Genomic DNA, 18,233 nt, shown 5'->3' with positions numbered 1-18,233 from the left:
ATACAATTTGACAAGTTGTAAAATACACATAGCTATATGTTAGCCATATAACCATGATACAGGAAAACATTGTTATCATCCCCCAAAGTGTCTTTATGTTACTGTGCAGACAGTTCCTAGCCCCTGCTCATGCACAGATAACAACCATAGATGTGCTTTCTGTCACTGTATTTTAACCTTTTGTAGACTTTCATTCACACATAATCTTCTATCATAATTTTTTGTTGGCTGATTTTTATTTAGCATAATATATTTTTTAACCCAAATGCCAAATATGAGCTTTAATTAATAATAAAGTATTAGGCTGGGCATAGTGGCACATGCCTTTACAGTAACATTAGTTCTTCAATTATAACATGTACACACTGATGTAAGTTGTTACTACTAGGAGGAACTGGGGCAGGGAGATGAGAGGTATGTGGAGTCTGTACTTTCTGTCCAATGTTCTTGTAAATCTAAAAATAGCTTTAAAAATATAGTCTGTTAAGTTTTAAAAAAAGTTTTAAAATCCTGTGTACCTTATTGGATTCACTTTCAAAACAACTTGAGTGGGAAGAGCTTTAATAACTGGTATCAGGAGCTCCACCAAAGGTGGTTGTGAACTCCATCAGTGGAACCAGGCAGAAGAAATAGCACAGTTTCAACAGCTAAAGGACTAAGTGCATGAGCAATATTTCATGAAGGCAAAAAAGAGCCACTACCGAAACAAAAAAGCCTGCTTTACTTAAAGTATGAAAGAGCTAAGAAGGGTTTTCTACAGCTGGAGAGGTAGAGTTTTTCTTTTCACATTAGCTCTGAAGTAGTATTTATAGAGCGTCATCAAGGAGATCCCTGACAATCAAAACTTTTGGCATCTGTTAATGATCCACATTTTTTTCTCTTCTTTTTTTTTTTTTTTTTTTTTTTTTTTGAGACAGGGTCTTTTGTAGTCCCAGCTGTCCCGGAACGTCCTATGTAGACCAGCTTTGAGCTCACAGAGCTCCTTCTGCCTCTGCCTCTTGAGTGTTGGGATTAATAGTATGCGCCACCACACCTGGCCAGTGGGCCACATTTTGATAACATAGATGAGGGCTCACTAACCAGGCTGATCTCTGACTGGCTTCAACTAATCCTTTTGCCCCAGCACTCTCAGTACCTGTGACTACAGGCGCATGCCTCTGCACTTGGTTTTTAAATGTCTATACTTAATATACTAACACTTTACATTTCTTTTTTTAATATTTTATTTACTATTTTTATTTTATGTGTATGAGTGTATTGCCTGCATGTATTTGAGTGTACCCATGTTGTGCAATGCCACAGAGGTCAGAAGAGGGCTTCAAATTCCCCTGGAACAGGAGTTAAAGGCAGTTCATAGCCACCATGTGGGTGCTGGGACTTGAACCCTCTGCAAAAACAATCAGTGCTCTTAACCGCTGAGCTATCCCTCCAGCCCCTACATTTCTAATATACATAATTTTTACATTTATTTGGTGTGTGTGTATGTGCACATGAGCCATTGTGTACCTGTAGATGTCAGAAGACAATAGCAGGAGTTGATTCTCTCTTTCCACCTTCGGTCGGTCCTGGTGATTGAATTCAGGTCATGAGTCTTGGCAGCAAGCATCCTTACTTGCTGAGACATCTTGCTGGCCCTAGAGCAATATTTTGGTAATAATGCATATATTAGTATTGTACTCTGGTTATACCATAATTTGCTAATCCAATTATCAGCTGGTTGAAATTTGTAGTCTTTTAACTTTGGGTTATCATAAATAAAACTGCTAAGAAAACTTGTTGATGGGGCTGGAGAGATGGCTCAGCGGTTCAGAACACTGTCTGTTCTTGCAGAAGACCTGGGTTTGAATCCCATCACCCACATGATAGCTAACAACTGTCGGTAACTTCATTTCCAGGGGATCCAGCAGCCTCTTCTGTCCTCAATGGGCATTGCATGACATGGGTGCACTTACCTGCATGCAGGCAATACATGCATGCATAAAATAAAAATAAAATAAAAACTTGCTGACAAGTCTTTCTTTAGACACATCTTTTAATTAATCCTAGTCATGTGATAAATAAATGTTTATCAGAAGTTGCTGAATATTTTCCAAAGTGGGTGTGCTATTTTGTATCCCAACCAGCATTACATGAGAATTCCAATTGTCCTACATCTTTACCAGCACTTGGTATTAGCACTCTTTTTTTTTTCTAGTCATTCTGCTCCTGTGTGGTGATATCTCATTGTGGTTCTTATTTGCATTTCCCTGAATATACTAAATATCATAATGGCTAACTATGACTAATGATGATGTGCAAGTGTGCAAGTTTTCATATATTTGTCATTTATGTTGGTGAAATGTAATTTTAAATCTTTGCTCTCTCTCTCTCTCTTTTTTTTTTTTTTTTTTTTTTTTTTTTTTGTCTTTTTGAGACAGGGTCTCTCTGTAGTCCCAGCTGACCTGAACTCACTATGTAGACCAGGCTGGCCTTGAACTCACAACAATTTGCCTGCCTCTGCCTCCTGAGTGCTGGGAGTAAAGGCGTGCGCCACCACGTCTAGCCTCCTTTGCTCATTTTTAAACTGGGTTTTGTCCCTCCGTGCTATTGAGTTATAACATTCTTTGTTTTTGATACAAGTTTATTAGGTATGTGTTCTGCAGTGTGCTCACCTGCTTTGTATCCTGCCCCTTTGCTTTCTCATGTTTTGAAAACTGAAGGATTCATTTTGAGGAAGTCTAATTTATTTTTTCTTTTGTATCTTGTGGAATTTTTGGACATATTTCTTAAGAAACGTTTACTTAACTTGAAATCATTAAGAGTTTTTCTAATAGTTTCTTCTAGAAGATATATAGTTTTAGGCTATGCATTTAGGTTCTGTGTGAGTGAGTGAGAGAGAGAGAGAGAGAGAGAGAGAGAGAGAGAGAGATAGATAGATATTGATTTTGGGCATTGACTGCGTGGCCCTGCTAGGCAAATACTCTACCACTCAGCAACTCCCTCATGCTAGTAAGCATATTTTGAGTTAAAGCTTGTATATGGTATGAAGGATTAGAACTCTCAGGGACTGAATAGGTGGCTCAGCAGTTAAGAGCACTTGCAGCTCTTAGAGAGGACCAAAGTTCAATTCCCAGCACTCACATGGTGGCTCAAACTGCTTGTAACTCCAGTTCCAGAGGCTCTTATGCCCTCTCCTGGCCACTTTGGGCACCAGCATGCAGGTGGTACATACATTCAATTATACATACATACCCATAAAATAAAGTAAATGAGCCAGGCATGGTGGCACATGCCTTTAATCCCAGCACTCGGGACACAGAGGCAGGCAGATCTCTGTGAGTTCAAGGCCAGCCTGGTCTACTTAGTGAGTTCAGGTCAGCTGGGACTACAGGGAGACCCTGTCTCGAAAAGACAAAAAGGAGAGATTTTTAAAAAATTCTTTCCTTTTTCCTCTTTTCCTTTATTCTTCCTCTTTTTTACATAGAGATTACCAGGTTTTCTAGCACCAGTTGTTTAAAAGATTATGAAAATTAATTAAATGTGTGCATCTGTTTTGTACTTTCTGTCTTGCCTGGTTGAGCAATTATTATGATTTTATAAGTTCTCCAATTTTGTTATTTTTAAAGCACATTTCTATATATTATTACCTGTTCTTTTTCCTTTTTTTTTCTAGTAATAGAATAGCCTGTTCTTCCTTTATAAAACTTTAACTGTCCAGATTCTGCTATAGTTTAAGGAGGCTTGGCTTGTAATGTTTATAACTGATGGATCTGAACCAGAGTGAAGGAAAATTTGCCTCATATTTAACACAGCCTTGTGTTTTGGTCAGTAGGGGAAATGGAATGTTTTCAGCATAGGACATTTAGTATGGATGTGATTTTTTTTAAATTGTGAAGTGGTGGATTTATTTTTAATTAAGTTATGTGGTAGTAGGGAAGAAGCCAAATAAGTAAATTTTCATTTGTATATTTTCTTCACTCTTGGTTTGTTGAGAGAAGATGTTTATTATTTAGATTATTATCTTGGTCTTCCTCATGGTAAGTAGGTGTGGTGTTTTGAGTGAGAAATGTCCCCCTTAGCCTTAATTATTTGAACACTTAGCTTCTTGGTGGTGGTGGAGAAGACCATGGAACTTGTAGGAGGTACAGCCTTGTTGGAGGAAGTATGTCACGGGGGGTGGAGCGGGAAAGGCTCAGAGTTCATAGCTTCACCCCACTTCCAGTTCGCTTTCTGCTTGTTTGTGGTTGAAGATGTGAGCTCTTCGCTTTTGGCTTCTGCCAGGCCTGCCGCTTGCTGCCATGCCTCCCCATGATAGACTCTTATCCCTCTGGAACTGTAAGCCAGAGTAAACTCTTATTTTTTTTCAAATATTTTATTTATTTTTTTATGTGTATGAGTGTATTGCCTACATGTGTATAACTGCATCCATGTCATGCAGTGCTCACGGAGGTCAGAAGGAGGTGTCGGATCCCCTGGAACTAGAGTTATAGAGAGTTGTTAGCTGCTGCATGGGTACTGGGAATTGAACCTGGGTCTTCTGCAAGAGCAGCCAGTGCTCTTAACTGCTGAGCCACCTCTCCAGCCCCAGAATAAACTCTTCTCTAAGCTGCCTTTGGTCATGGTGTTTTTAGCATAGCAGCAGGAAAGTAATACAGTAGGTTTGCTTCTATTCTCATTTTTTATTTCTCCTTACACACACACACACACACACACACACACACACACACACACACACTGCTTCTTTAAAATTTTAAGAATTAAGGTTTGATTTACAGCCATGGTTCTTGCCCATTTATATGAAGTTTTGTTTTTTAGTGGCAGGAACCAGCAGTGGAGTGCTCCAGCTTTTTGTAGATGCGGGAGTTCCTGTGAATTCAGACCTGATTAGCCATTTTGTTAATGAAGCTCTTGCTGAGACCATTGCTGTCATGCTGGGTGACAGAGAGGCAAAGAAGCAAGGCCCTGCTGCCCTGAGTGCTGCTGGTGATGTCTCAGCAAGCGAGACCTACTTGTCTGTAAGAATAACTCTTCCCTCCCCTCATGAACTAAGAATTATGGGGAACTTTTGAGATATTATATTTATTAAAGAACGGTTAAAATAGTTACTTTTAATTTTATTGTTGTTTGTTTGTTAAGAGACTCTTAACACTAGAGTCCAAGCTGGCCTGGAACTCTGAGTAGCCCTGGGCAGTTGTCCCACCTGAGCTCCTTACGTGCCACCTGAGTAAAGCAGATCAGTTTTAAACTGCACATTATAAGATCATAGATTATGACAGAATCAATCTCTCTCTCTCTCTCTCTCTCTCTCTCTCTCTCTCTCTCTCTCTTTTGAGAAAGAACTCACTATATAGCTGGACTGGAACTCACAGAGATCCTCCTGCCTCTATCCCTCTATCTCCCAAGTGCTGGGATTAAAGGTGTGTACCACTGTGCCTGGCTGTCTTCCCACCTCCTCCTCCTCCTCCTCTCCTCATATGTGTGAGTATGTGTGATAAAATTTGTTCATTTGTAAAACTTAGTCAAGGATAAAAGATATAATGTATTTATTTCTTTTACAAATAAAAGCTAGAATATGCTAATTGTTGAACAAGGTTGTATAATTTCCGATATCGTTCATCATTTTAGATGAGCTCAGGTATGTTCAGAGTGATGTGGCTGGAGGCTTCTCCACTATATTAAGTTACATAGTGGTTTGCAACATGATGTGGAATAAAGCCTAATCACCTTAATTTTTAGAATGAAGAGAAAAAGATAATGGATTTTGAAATTCAACAAAGAACATGACAAGGTAGTCCACATACACCAAAGAAATATAAACTGTCCCTATATCTATAAGAGATAGTCAGTCCACTGAAACTCTGCTAGTATGATAATGCTATTGTTTGATAAACTTTGGGGAAATAGGCCTTCTCACCCCCTCTGCTGGTCATGTAAAATAGTACAGTCCTCTAGGGGAAGTCTGGCAGTATCTATTCAAATTTAAAACACAGTTCTTTTAAGTAGTCTTACTTCTGGAAACTTATTTCATAGGTAAATCTATATCCTGACTTAGGTCAGGATTATTTGATAACTCTGAGGAAGCAAACTAGACATTCACCATTGTCTTTAAACTTTTGAACTATTTGAATATTACCTACTTGAAAAATTAATATTAAAGTCTTACCATTTTCCCCCCCTCGTCCTTTAATCCCCTATTATGTTCATTTCCCTTCATCCCATACTTTTTTTTATCTTTCCATTACTTTTTCATGCTTTTACTTCTTTCTGAGAGACTACTTTTTTGGTATCTTGTCAGTTAAAATGCTTCCTTTTTGTTGCATGGCCTGCCCATCAACTTTGTAGTTGGGTTTGACCTCTACTTGTATCTGGTTAATCTTCCTCTCTGTGCTAAAAGAGGATGCCTTTGGTACCTAGTGCAGAGGTGGAGTTATTTCAATTGCCCAAGGGTTCCTTTAAGCCAGCCTTACTCTAGCAGGTAAGTATTTAAAGAGCCAGGGTATTTAGGCTTTCTTTGTTATTGTTGCTACTTTGCTAGTCCATTTGAATTCTATACAGTCAGTGAATGACTGCATTATTACTTGTTCTTTTTTCTTTCTTTGTTTCTTTCTCTCTTTTTTTTTTTTTTTTTTTTTGAGACAGGGTCTCCCTGTAGCCCCATCTGTCCTGGGACTCACTAGGTAGACCAATCTGGCCTCACACTCACAGGGATTTCCCTGTCTCTGCCTCCTAAGTACTTGGATCAAAGGCCTGTGCCACCACGCCCGGGCACCCTTGTTTTGTATTATTTTTGTTTTGGTGATGATCAGTACCTTTTGTCTTGTTTCACTAATTTATCTTAGGCTAGAGTTTGTACTCCAGTGGCCACACCCCAGCCTACTCCTCCTGGCTCACCATCACCTCCTGAGGAGCATGTGCTAGTGAAAACTCCAGATTCTTCTCCCTGTGATTCAGCTTACGATGTGGCTTTTCCTGTTAAAGAAGTATGTGCTGAAAAAGGTAGAGGCCTTCTTTTCTTTTCTTTTCTCTTTTCTTTTTTCTTTTCTTTCTCTCCCTTTCTTTTGAGGCGGGATAGACAGACAGGGAAAACCATAGGGACCTTCCTTCCTTCCTTCCTTCCTTCCTTCCTTCCTTCCTTCCTTCCTTCCTTCCTTTCTTTTTTCCTTCAGAGCTGAGGACCAAACCCAGGGCCTTGCACTTGCTAGGCAAGCGCTTTACCCCTCAGCTAAATCCCCACCCCATTTTGGTCTTTTTGAGACAGGGTCTCCCTGTAGCCCCAGCTGACCTAGAAATAGCTATGTAGACCAGGCTGGTCTTGAACTCAACAGAGATCTGCCTGCCTCTGGGATTAAAGGCATGCACCACCACTCCCGGCTTGACTTTGTTTCTTTTTAAAAAGTTCTTTTGTTATCATTATTATTGTGTGTGTATGTGTGGGCATAGACCTATCATGGCACATGTATAGCAGTCAGGGGACAACTTTGTAGAGTATGTTCTCTCCTTCCCCTTTAAATGGGTTCCAGGATTGAACTCAGATTGTTAGGCAGATGCTTTACCTGCTGTGCCATCTCGCATGCTACTAGAAATGTTGTTTCTATAATTCAGTTTAACCTTAGCAACTAGAAATAGCTTTTGCTTAGTAGGTTTTAGTAAATGGTTTCTCTTGCAAGGAAACTAAGGAATTGGTTGCCACTTTTTTATGCAGCTGTAACAGAATACCCTAAGCTAGGTAATTTATAAGTTAAAGAGACTTATTTCTTACAGTTCTGGATTCTGGGAAGTCAGATCCAGAGTCTGCATGTGGTGAGAGCCTTCTTGCTACATCATAAATGGCAGAAGACATTATATAGCAACAAAAGAACAGGCACCTACAAGCTGAGGTCTCCCTTCTTAGAGAGCCACTGGTCCCATCATGGAGCCCTCATCTTCATGTCCTCATCTAACCCTAAGTAGCTCACAACAAGCCTGCCTCAAAGCATCGTATGGATTTGGGGATTGTTTCTAACTCATGAACTTTGAGGGGAGGTGCTCACACTACATTATGACTTCTTAAAATACGTCATCTAATAACTAGATAAGCTGCTTTAAATGTAGTTTAAAAATGCCGTCCTTTCAAATTTTTTTTTAACACTTCACTAAATTATTTTAGAAATTCTCTAACAGCCATCACTGTCGTCATCATTAACAATTGCCATTATTTGTGTACCACCATGTTAAGGCTCTCTGAAACAGCAGAAATCACCATAGTATGAAGTTGTTTACTGGTTTTTAATTTCTTCTTTTTTAAAATTTTCAGGTGACAATATACCTACCATTACACTTGTCAATACGCCAACAGTTACCCCTATTACTACACCACCTCCACCAGCAGCTCCTACCCCAACTTTGTCAGAAATTTCCATTGATAAGTTGAAGTTATCAAGCCCAGATCTTCCCAAGCCATGGGACAATGGAGACCTGCCATTGGATGAAGAGAATCCTAACTCTCTTCAAGAGCTTCTTCACCCAAAAGCTATGTAAGTGGAGCATATAGTTGTTTTGCAACTTGACCAGAGTTCACTCTTTCCACACTCTAGTCCCATCTATAAAATGACATAGAAAGGGCTTGGATGTGACTTGTTATGAAGCCCAGGCTGGCCTGGAACTTTTGTAAATCAGGTTGGCCTTAACTGGCAATCTTCCTGCCTCAGCCTCCCTAGTGCTAGGATTATAGTCATGTCTGACTTTAATCTATATTTTAGAATAAGGAATTTTGTAATTAAAAAAATTAAAATTAAAAAAATCAAACATTTATACCATGTCTTTTTTAAAGGTTTGAAATAAATAATAAACTTTTATCATTGTTAATGAATCATGAAATGATTTCTCTCTAATGTAGATCATCATTTACTATGATCAGTTATAAGTTATAAGTAGTAAGTTTTAAGTTATAAGTAGACTTCATTTTGTGGCTAGAAAAGCTTTTAAGATGACCTGATTAAAGCATGAAAACAATTTCAGAAAAAGAACCTTGTTGATTACTTTTCATAGTGTAGATCATAGAAATACTTTGCTAAAGGAGATAACACCTTTAAATCTGCTTTTTTACAGATGAATGGGTATAGGCCTTGAGAGACCTACTAAATTCAAAATATTTCTTTATGTTGTTAGTGTGATGTCTGTGGCTAAGGATGAAGAATCTGCGAGTGTTGACTTCTCTGCTCTGCCTGCACCTTCAGAGCCACTTCCTATGGACACAAAGGCCCAGTCTCCAATACAGATGCCAAGTTCTGGTTCATCAACACTGGAGAACACTTTGAGCATCACTGTCACTGATACAGAAACCTTAGATAGGCCTATCTCTGAAGGAGAGATTTTATTTAGCTATGGTCAAAACTTGGCTACCAAGAGTAAGTAAACCTATATTAATTGACTTTACTAGTTGCATTATTATAATTTCCTTGGTAATAACTTTTTAAAAAATTTTTTTGTTTAACTCTCAATATTTAACATGCTATAATAGAAAGAATAGGAAGTCTGTGCAAGTTAACTTTTCTGAGCTCTAATTTTGGAAAATTAATTTGATAATAACTTGAGGTATATACTGCTAGCCTGTTTTTGTCTTTGCATGTATAGATCCTAAATACATATTTGTGTATATTTACCTTTAAATAGGTTCATGATGTGCATATAATTGTGAAGCCTGAACTTTTTTTTTAAGAATATTTTTATTATTCCAAAAAGAGGCAGTTTTTAACACATTTTCCAGAAACAATTGAAGCAGGTTACATCAAAAATATACACAATGATGCCGGGCATGGTGGTGCACGCCTTTAATCCCAGCACTTGGGAGGCAGAGGCAGGTGGATCTCTGTGAGTTCAAGGCCAACCTGGTCTACATAGTGAGTTCCAGGACAGCTGGGGCTATGGGGAGACCCTGCCTCAAAAATACCAAAAAAAAAAAAAATACCCACACACACCCACACACACACACACACACACACACACAATGAAGTTTAAGGGTGGAAAAGTGGGAATAAGAAATCATAGACTAAAGCCAGGCATGGTGGCATACGTCCTCAATCCCAGCACTTGGGAGGCAGAGCCCAGCAGATCTCTGAGTTCAAGACCAGCCTGGTCCACACAGCAAGCTCTAGGCCAGCTGGGGTCACAGGGAGACCCTGTCCCAAAAAGACCAAAAAAAGAGGAAAAAAAAAAAAATCAAAGACCAAAGGATTTGTCAACATGAGGTCAATGTTGGTGGAATAATGATGGTTTCCATTAACTTTATTCTTTTTTTTTTTTTTAATCCTGACTAGTTTATTGGATTTGCTAACAGAGCATAGGGTAGGGATTTATTTACAGAAGAGCAGTGCCCCCCATTTACAGCTGTGCTGTGAAGTCCACACTCCAATATAGATCCTGTGACTTCCTGACAGCTACACAAAATGGTGAGAGGTGTCCCACGGTGTTCTCGGCTTATGTATCCTTTGCCCCTCCCCCACATTGCAGCTAAGGTCAGCTGATTGGGTGGGAGAGGTAACTTGACTCCCCCATTGACTTGTTGATGAGCGTGGGAAAGAGGTGTGACTATAGCTTGCCGGCATAGTGGTCAGAGGACACTTCCAGGTAACACTCCACCCCTTCCTCCGGCTCTTATGTTCTTTCTGCCAACGTCTTCTGCAAAAGTCCCTGAGCCTTGGAGGGGGTGGTAGGTATGGGATGATCTTCCTCCTGTTGTTGTGGCAAGGCACTGAACTTTTGGGTCTTTGTTATAAACTACACTATTTTAAAATGATAAAATCGAGTAATTCACAAATTACTTAAATATGAACTTTGCCAGTATTTCTATTATATTATGAGGTTAATGTGTTTCTACTTTCTGGTCAAATTACTTAGCATATTTGTCTTCTTTTTTTTTCTAAATTGCTGTACTATAATTTCTAGTTTTAGGAAATGGAGGATTATGTCTGATGAATGTAAATGATAGCTTATCCAGCACTCTGCATGATGCCCTCGAAATGGTAAGAGAGAAATGATTCCCATGCCGTGCTGTATTCTCAGTGGAAGAGTCTACGCATGGCTATTTGAGTGGGCTTCTCTTCAGTGATTAGAGTTAGGCACAAAATTTAGTAAATGCTATCCATGTATCTGGGCACAGTGGTAAGTTCCTGTCTCTAGTCACAGATACCTTATAACTCAGAGGCTTAGACAAGAGGATTATGAGTTTGAGTACTACACAGCAAGCAGCAAGACCTTGCCTCAGGGAGAAAAGGAAAGAAGGAAAGGAAGGGAGGGAGGAGGAAGGGACTGCGGGGGAATACTAGTCATGAAGAGTTTTAGGGTTTCTTACACATTTCATTATATGATCTTATATAATGGAAGAATGAAAGAAAGGTGTTACTAGCCTCTGAGTTTAGTCAAAATATACACAGTTAATGTAATTAGATAATGAAACCAAAGTATAAATTGTTTCTTAGATTTGTCATTGTTATATTGTTTTGAACAGAATCTTAAATATTTTAACCAATTCTTATGTAATACATTTATTTTTCAACTAATCATAGTTATAATTCTTTGGGCTAATAGATATATAAATTTAATGACTTACAAATAAAAATCAAAATAGAATCTAGGAAAAGTAATCCTTCCAGTTATTATCTAGCCCCACAGAAGAAAATTATGTCATATATTTTATTTATATGTGTAATGCATATATACAGAAATGATACTATGACTTTTCTTTTAAACCTGTTAAAGAATTTTTTTTACTTTTTATGTTTTGAAGTGACTTAACAAAGAAAGGTAGCTATATTCAACACCATATCCTTTGCTAAGCATCACTGTTGTTTTTCTTTTTTTAAAAAATTTATTTTTATATGCATGAGCATTTTGTCTTCATGTAAGTACATCATATACAACCAATTCTTGTGGAGGCCAGAAGAGGGTGTCAGATCCCCTGGAACTGGAGTTACAGATGGCTGTTATCTGTTATGTGGGTGCAGGGACCCAAACCAAGGTCCTGTGCAAGAGCAGACAGTGCTCTTAACCACTGAGCCATTTCTCCATCCCCTATTGCTGTTTTTTTTTTCCAAAAGTTTTTATTTCATAAAGGAGTAGACAAGTACTTCAGTAAGGGGTTTTTTGTGGGGGACTGGAGAGTTGCCTCATTGGTTAAGAGCACTGACTGCTCTTGTAAAGGACAACCATCTGTAACCTCAGGTCCAGGAACACCCTCTACAGGCATTTCATGACATGGGTGCATTTACATACATGAGGCAATACACTCATAAAATAAAAATAATTTTTTTTTTTTGGTCGTTTTGAGACAGGGTCTCCCTGTAGCCCCAGCTGGCCTGCAACTCACTATGTAGACCAGGCTGGCCTTGAACTCACAGAGATAACACCTGCCTCTGCCTGGGACTAAATGCGTGCACCACCATGCCCAACAAAAATGATAAATTTTTTTTAAAAGTTGTTTTGATAACATTTTGTTTGAACAGTTATTTTTTAAAAATATTTTTATTTTATGTGTATGCATGTATTGCCTGCATGTGTGTAAGTGCACCCAATGTTGTGCAATGCCCATGGAGGACAGAAGAGGGCATCGGATCCCCTGGAACTGGAGTTATGGATAGTTGTTAGCTGCCATGTGGTTCTGGAATTTGAACCTGGGTCTTCTGCAAGAACAGCTAGTGTTTATAACTGCTGAGCCATCTCTCTAGCCCCCTTGAATGGTTATTTTTTAACAATGATGATTTATTAAGTAACTGGTTGAGTCTCTTATGAAAAGAGTTGCAGTAACTGTTAGAAAATAATATGGAGAGAAGTGAAGTGAATACTTTTTGAGGAGCATTATGTATACATGTGGCCTATTTAATATACCTTTATGGAATTGTTCTTCATTCTTAAACTTTATCTGATGCTAATGCATGTTTAACTTTCATTAAAGTAAATTGATCAGCTGAACCAAATAAATTATAATCTTTTTCTTCATTTGTAATTAATTTCTAATTGTGAATTTTTTTTCTATATCTAAAGCAGATGTGCTACAATTATATAATAAGGTCAAACACAAAAGTATAATCTAGAAAACCCAGGATTACCTGAGGTCACATGTATTATTAGGCATTTACCTATATACAAGTAGGAGATGTAATCCTGAGTTGATATGCTTTATTTCATTGAAATAAGATAATCAAAAATACTTTTAATGCATTTGTATTTGATCCTAGCCAAAACACCAAGAAGCAATTGCTTTAATGAATTTAAAATCATATTTATATCTGTATTTACAAAGGAATCCATTCTGTCTGATATGCAGGCCCATAGTGTCCCTTATTTGTCAGATAACTCTATCTTGAGGCATGGTGAAGCCTAGGCAAAGTACTGTAATGATGGCTTTCAGTAACCTGCTCCATAGCTAAAGGCAGATATTGGCACAAAGGCAGAGGATCTTGAGGGTCTGTATATGCTGTTATGTTTCTGTTTTTGTCTGTGGTCCAGGTTGCAGCTTTACCCCAGTGCTAGATTCTCATTGTCATGCTACATAAATATGAAGCAGGAGATCCTGTGAGCTCAAAACTCGAGCTCTGTGTGAACATATATAAAATCCTTATGAACTCATTTAAAATTTTTTTTATTTTTTGTTTTTTTGAGACAGGGTCTCCTTGTAGTCACAGCTGGCCTGGAATTCACTATGTATACCAGGCTGGCCTTGAACTCACAGAAATCCGCCTGCCCCTGCCTCCTGAGTGCTAGGACCAAAGGCGTGTGCCACCACACCTGGCTATGGACTCATTTTAAATATTTATGAATTACTACAGCCTAGTCACTTGAGACAGAAGGTCGAACTTTCATGTTTCTGTAATAAATCTACAATTTAATGTTACCAGGTTACTTTATAGTCTTGTAAATATTTGAAGCAAATGTAAAGTGTCTTTATTACAGTCAAATGGAAACAAGAATTACATGAATTATACTGGTATCATTTTTTTCTCTAAAGTTTTATTAATCACAATTGAGAAAAGTGAAATTGTTTGATAAGGTTTTTTGCTGTATCAGCTGTCTTTATGTTTCTTTTAGGAAGATGATCCTCCTAGTGAAGGGCAGGTGATTAGGATGCCCCCCAAAAAGTTTCATGCAGATGCAATTCTTTCTCTTCTTACTAAACAAGACCAGGAGCTACTCGTTTTACAGCAAACAGAGGTACTTTTCAACCCTATTGATTTTTCGGGGGCGGGGTAAATATAAATACAGGAAAAACATTTAAGTATCCAACTTTTAATTAAGGTAAGTTAATGTTTAAGTTACTGTATAAACAGTGTTATAGAAGCCTTAACCTGCAGTCAGAACTGCATTTTTTTTTTAATTTTAGAAAAACTTTATTGAGAATTTCATACATTTTTAACTGAGAAGAATATAGGCCATCTGTTCCAATTTTATGTGATAATTGAAAAAAAAGAACGAAACTTTGTTTTTAAAAGTTATATTTATTTTGCGTGCTTCTGTGTGTATATTTGTGTATGTATGTATGTATGTATGTATGTATGTATGTGGGCCAATGTGTGCCATAAATCAGATTTCATTGTTTTTGGCTTGGTGGGCAAAAGACAACTTGCAGGACTCATTTTCTACTTCCATCGTGTAGGTACTGGGGATCTAACTTATGTCTTCAGGGTTGGCTGCAAAGTGTTCTGACCTGCTGAGCCATCTCATTGACCCAAAGTGAAGCTCTTGAAAAGGATTTGTACCTGTCCTAGTTTGTTTCTTCATTGCTGTGACAAAATACTCTGACCAGCCAGGTGTGGTGGCGCACACCTTTAATCCCAGCACTTGGGAGGCAGAGGCAGGTGGATCTTTGTGAGTTCGAGGCCAACCTGGTTTACATAGTGAGTTCGAGGCCAACCTGGTTTACATAACAAGTTCCAGGCTAGCTCTAGTTTTCCCTCCATTGCTGTGACAAAACACTCTGACCACACCAACTTGGGGAGGAAAGGGTTTATCTGGCTTTCATCTCCTGGGTCACAGTTCATCAGGGAGCCCAGGGTACAACTCAAGACAGGAGCTGAAGCACAGGCCATAGAAGAATGCTGCTTACTGGCTTGCTCCCCTGGCGCCTGCTCAACCTGCTTTTTTATCCATCACAGGCCCACCTGCCCAGGAGTGGCACCACCCACAGTGGGCTGGGCCCTCCCACATCACTCAACAGTCAAGAAAGAGCCCCACAGATATGGCCACAGGCCAGTCCAATGGAGGCAATTCCCCAATTGAGCCTCCCTCAACCCAGGTGTGTCAAGTTGACACTAAAGCTATCCAGCACAGTACCCTTATTCATTGCTGGGTGGGAGTGTAAACTGATGGGGGGTGTGTGTGTGTGTGTGTGTGTGTGTGTGTGTGTGTGTGTGTGTGAAGGAAGAAGGAGAAGAAGATTATAGAATACATGTGATATGAAAGTGGAAGGGAATTACTGGGACTGAAAAAGATACAAGAGAGTTGGGTTAGGGAAGAGGTGAGGGAGGAGGATCAACAGAAACAAAGTTTGTGTGAAAACACTGTAATGAAACATATCACTTGTTAATGCTAATTAAAAAAATGAATCTGATTTATGAGAGCCATTGACTGCCACCTTTTATTGGATGTATATTTTATGCCATATACAACCTTGGGAAAGATGCAGAATGATTAAGAGTGACCTTCACCTTTAACCACTAGCACAGGCACTGTGAAATATTTCTAAGTGATTTCTGGGGAAAATGTATCTGCTGAGGCAGGATGATTTCAGGCTTGCAGCCAGCCAGGACTATGAAGCACAACTGTCTCAAAAAAAAGAAAAAAAAAAAACAAACTAGGAAAATAATTATTTATATAATTTATAAATATTTATATGGAGGTAATCTTTATGCTAGTTACAAAATGCTATTCCCATCAATTAATCATAAGTTTAAGTGATTTCAATTTGTATGGAATGAGAAATATAATTTCTATTCCAGTTTTAAGCTGTTTGGATGATGTATAATGGGTACCAGCATTTAATGTTTTAAATTACAATAGAATTTTTCTTCTGTTTTGTTTCTATTGGAACTTGAAAACCAGATAATGATAGTCAGTAAAGTGCTTGTCACACAAGCATGAAGATGTAAGTTCAGGTCTCTAGCACCCAGTAAAAAGCCAGACATGGTGGTGTGCTCCTGTAATCCCAGCACTGGGAAGGCAGAGACAGAGGATCCGTGGGGCTTGCTGATCAGCCAGTCTAGCCAACTGGGACAGCTCCAGGTTCAGGGAGCAAATGTGTCTCAGAATTAAGGTGGAGAAGCAATTAAAGAGGACACTGACATCAATCTCTGGCCTCCATATGCACGTGTACACATGTGCATGTGTATCCACACATGCATACCTATATACATACATGCATACAAACACATAATACACATACCCCAATCATTAAAACTTTCTTGAAAAAAAATTTGTTATTTATTTGTGTGTCCAAGTGAATGCATATACCACATATGGAGATCAGGACAACTTGCAGGAATTGGTTCTCACCTTGTACCATGTAGGTTCTAGGGATTGAACTCATGTTGTCACACTTGGCAGCAAGCACCCTTACCTGCTGAGCCATCTTGCTGGCTCCAAACTAACTTCTTAAATAATCTTTCATGTACCTTAAATGGAACACAATAAGCACTTATGTGGTATGGATCATGGTATTCTAAAAGTATTTCCTGTTTTGATTGATTTTAATATAACGGCCGTAACAGTTGTTTCTATTTTTAAAGGACTTGGATAACAGTGTGGGTGAACTTAGTGAAGGACAAAGGCCCAGGCTGACAGTGGCGGCAGAGAACATCTTAACAGGACAGTCCGTCTGCTTGCAGCAACCTGCTGCTAGTGCTGAGTTTTTGGATCAAGAAGGTGATCCCAGGCTGTTATTACAGCAGTCTGACATAGCCTCAGGTACATACTACAGTGCTGCTTCTCGATGTCTCTATAGAATATTACTTTGGATCCCATCATAGGCTCTTTGTCTCTTCCCATACTGATGCTATGGTGACTATCATCAATTTTGCCTTATGATCTATAGTAGTTTTCTTAACTGAATTGAGAGAAGTACAACCATTGTAGATGAGGGCTGGAAAATGTCTCTCTTACTGGGCATGCTGGCGCACGTCTTTAATCCCAGCACTCAGGAGGCAGAGGCAGGTGGATCTGTGTGAGTTCAAGGCCTGCCTGGTCTACATAGTGGGTTCCAGGCCAGCTGGGGCTACAGGGAGACCCTGTCTCAAAAAGAAGAAGAACAACAAAAAAGTCTCTCTTAAAAGTCATAACTTTTCTGTGGTGTGTACAACAAAGTTTTCCTGAATGTGAGTCATGTGTCAGTGTTGGTACATGCACCGTTTGGAGGTACATGAGATAATTTTGTAATATACATACAAATGCTTAAAAAATTTAGTACAGATGTACTATTTTAATATTGCTCTGGTTTGTTTCTCCATTGCTTTGACAAAACACTCTGACCAATACCAACTTGGGGAGGAAAGGGTTTATTCAGCTTACATCTCCTGGGTCACAGTCCAGCAGTTCATCAGGGAGCCCAAAGTAGGAACTCAGGGCAGGAACCTGGAGGTAGGAACTGGAGCACAAGCCTTGGGGGAATGCTGCTTACTAGCTTGCTCTCCCAGCCCCTGCTCAGCCTGCTGGTTTATGCAACACAGGCCTACCTGCCCAGGAGTGGCACCACCCACAATGGGCTAGGCCCTCCCACATCACTCAACAATCAAGAAGGTACCCCACAGACATAGCTACAGGCCAGTCCAATGGGGGAAATTCCCCAATTGAGGCTCCCTCAACCCAGGTGTGTCAAGTTGAAACTAAAGCTATCCAGCACAAATATATACTAGAAAATATAACTAGCCCATCAAAATCAGCATGATAGATCCCAATCTAGGACAAAGTTCAGTGAGATGACCCTTGTCATAGAAGCTTTCTCTTTATGTTATGTGATTTTTCAGATGCAGTACTCAGAGCATCCAGGACTATTTTAGAGAGTAATTAAAATTTCTGTTGCAGCGCTTTGGAAATTACCAGCACCTGGTTAATTCTCATTGTTGTAGTAATTGTAGCCTATAAGTAAGCATGTATGTTAGCAAATGCTGAACATTGCTCCTTGGATAAATATAGGATGGGGCTCCAGTAAGCCTCTTGGGTAGCATTGTCAGTTGATCATTTCATAGCCTGGCTTATGTGTATTTCTTTTTAAGGACATTTTATATATATAT

At 39.1% G+C, this 18,233-nt stretch overlaps 1 protein-coding gene across 4 annotated transcripts in view; it reads left to right on the top strand.

The window, feature by feature from the left end:
- Nucleotides 1-18,233, top strand: part of Kiaa0586 (KIAA0586 ortholog) — a 124,921-nt gene that overhangs the window by 54,229 nt on the left and 52,459 nt on the right. For all 4 annotated transcript variants that reach the window (XR_003850519.1, XM_029566670.1, XM_029566669.1 and 1 more), the window contains 7 exons: nt 4,795-4,994; nt 6,819-6,975; nt 8,273-8,492; nt 9,127-9,365; nt 10,903-10,979; nt 14,041-14,163; nt 16,734-16,911. Coding sequence is in view for 3 of the 4 variants with exons in the window: in XM_029566670.1 (XP_029422530.1) it covers nt 4,795-4,994; nt 6,819-6,975; nt 8,273-8,492; nt 9,127-9,365; nt 10,903-10,979; nt 14,041-14,163; nt 16,734-16,911 (1,194 nt within the window). In the remaining variant the exon portion in view is untranslated. The remainder of the gene's footprint in view (nt 1-4,794; nt 4,995-6,818; nt 6,976-8,272; nt 8,493-9,126; nt 9,366-10,902; nt 10,980-14,040; nt 14,164-16,733; nt 16,912-18,233) is intronic.

The sequence above is a fragment of the Nannospalax galili genome, unplaced genomic scaffold, assembly GCF_000622305.1.
Source record: "Nannospalax galili isolate Female #2095 unplaced genomic scaffold, S.galili_v1.0 scaffold336, whole genome shotgun sequence".
Taxonomy (NCBI): Eukaryota; Metazoa; Chordata; class Mammalia; order Rodentia; family Spalacidae; genus Nannospalax; species Nannospalax galili.
This window is presented reverse-complemented; position numbering and strand designations above follow the sequence as displayed.